Source organism: Oryza glaberrima, chromosome 11 (genome assembly GCF_000147395.1).
Source record: "Oryza glaberrima chromosome 11, OglaRS2, whole genome shotgun sequence".
In the NCBI taxonomy this organism is placed as follows: Eukaryota; Viridiplantae; Streptophyta; class Magnoliopsida; order Poales; family Poaceae; genus Oryza; species Oryza glaberrima.
This window is the reverse complement of record NC_068336.1, coordinates 25,033,183-25,034,945: the sequence shown is the minus strand read 5'-3', so window position 1 is coordinate 25,034,945 and position 1,763 is coordinate 25,033,183. Positions and strand designations below refer to the sequence as shown.

Sequence of the window (1,763 nt, the reverse complement as noted above, 5' to 3'; positions counted from 1 at the left end):
AGTAGCATTTAGATAATTGCCTAACCTAAGAGTGACAAATAGTTAAATTTCCCGTGTACTGAAGCTGATCTGCATTCTCTTATTATGGGACAGAGCAAGCGAGGATTGACCGATCTTGTGTCGTGCAGTTGGCGAGGTAAAAAACACGAACCAAAGAAGGACATCGGGATCATCGGAGGACATGCACAAAGAAGAGAAACAGAAGAAGAGATGGAAGAATTGGTACCAGAAATTGGATCCCGGATTGGCCCAGGGAAAGAAACATCTTGTCCAAGTGGCGTTGTGGATGCCCATCTTGTCCTCCTGCATCGAGTGCGGATCTAAGGCAGCTCGATCTCCCGGAGCCGGAGGAAGCTCTTGCGCTGCGACGGATTCGAGCATTTGGGGGAAATCGCACAGATCACTCTTGCGCGTGGAGAAGGGAGTGCAGGGTGCGAAGTGTGTAGTGGATAACTCCTCCTTTTGCTTTGCTCATCCAGTCTAGTGTCAACTGGCCAGGAGCAGACAGCAGTAGCAGAACGTACTTAAGTCACATTCGGGCAGCGAGATCATGGCGATAAAGTCATGGCAAACTGAATAAACAAGTGAATAAACAAAGGAAGAAATGTGACGAATTGCATTCCTCCTTCCTGTGTTAGGTAGGCAGCTAGCAGACTGAAAGCTCAATCCCCTCATCCTATGCCCAAATCTGTCTCCATTGCTAGCAGTGGGCTCGTCATGGCCATGCTCGACGCTGGGCTGCTGATTCCACCACCGCCGGAGAAAGAGCGCCAAGGTTCCAAGGATGCTGCTGCTGATGATTCGCTGCCGTCTAGTCAGATACTGAGGTAATTAAGGAGCGTCGATCCCCTTTCCTCTGTTTCTCTCCTATTTTGTGCACATACCATATCTTCCTTAATTTCTTTGTCTTTGTTTCCATCGATTGCTGGTACAGTATAATATATGTATTCGTTGTGATAGGGATTACTACGAGCACCACCCCGACCGGAGGAAATCCATGGATGAGAAAGAGAATGATGATGACGATGACGAAGAGAATCAGGAGCATCAAGAAACGATCGGGATTGGGTGCATCCTCACTAGCCACTGCCGCCGCCGTCGCGGTACAAGTTTTATACTGGATTCGGGAGCTCCCGTGCACGCCACGGGCACGGGACTTTTTCTGCTCGCCGCATCAGCCTCTCTCCACGAAGACTCGCTGCTGGTGTACCGCGCGCGCAACGGCGCGAAGCTCCCGGTCGCCGGCGTGGGCACCATAGCCTGCGCCAACTTCCGCATCCCCAACGTCAGCTATGTCCCTGGCCTCCGATCCGGATCGTACACCATCATCTCGGTACAGCAGCTCGCTCAGAGCGGCTACCTCGTGATGTTCTGCGGTGGATGCTGCTATGTCAAGGATCACAGCGACGGTAGCCTCGTCGCCAAGGGCCGTATGCACCACGACGACGGCCTCTACCACCTCGATTACCTCCGAATCCCCGACGACGGCGTCGTGAAGTCGGCGCGAGTTGAACAAGATCATGCATAGCTACATAGGAGTATCATCTTAGTTAAGGGAGTTGCGCTCCAGTATCATCATAATAAGTTGTGTGTCCGGCCGCGGTACCCGTGCCTATGTTGTACTACTGCTGTTTTCCCTCAAAATTTTGTGTCCCCTTCGAGTTTAATGTGCTAAGCTATCTATTGTTGGTTCGATATGTATGCACACACACCCAACTCTCTTTTACTACGACATGTAATATCCTGCTGCACTATCCGTAAAT

At 51.0% G+C, this 1,763-nt stretch overlaps 1 protein-coding gene across 1 annotated transcript; it reads left to right on the top strand.

Moving 5' to 3' along the window:
- Positions 1–580: 580 nt before the first annotated feature.
- On the top strand, positions 581–1,763 carry LOC127755358 (uncharacterized). The gene is made up of 2 exons (XM_052281013.1): positions 581–827; positions 961–1,763. Exons 1-2 carry the CDS (start codon positions 679–681, stop codon positions 1,526–1,528), a joined length of 717 nt encoding a protein of 238 aa, XP_052136973.1. The 5' UTR covers positions 581–678; the 3' UTR covers positions 1,529–1,763.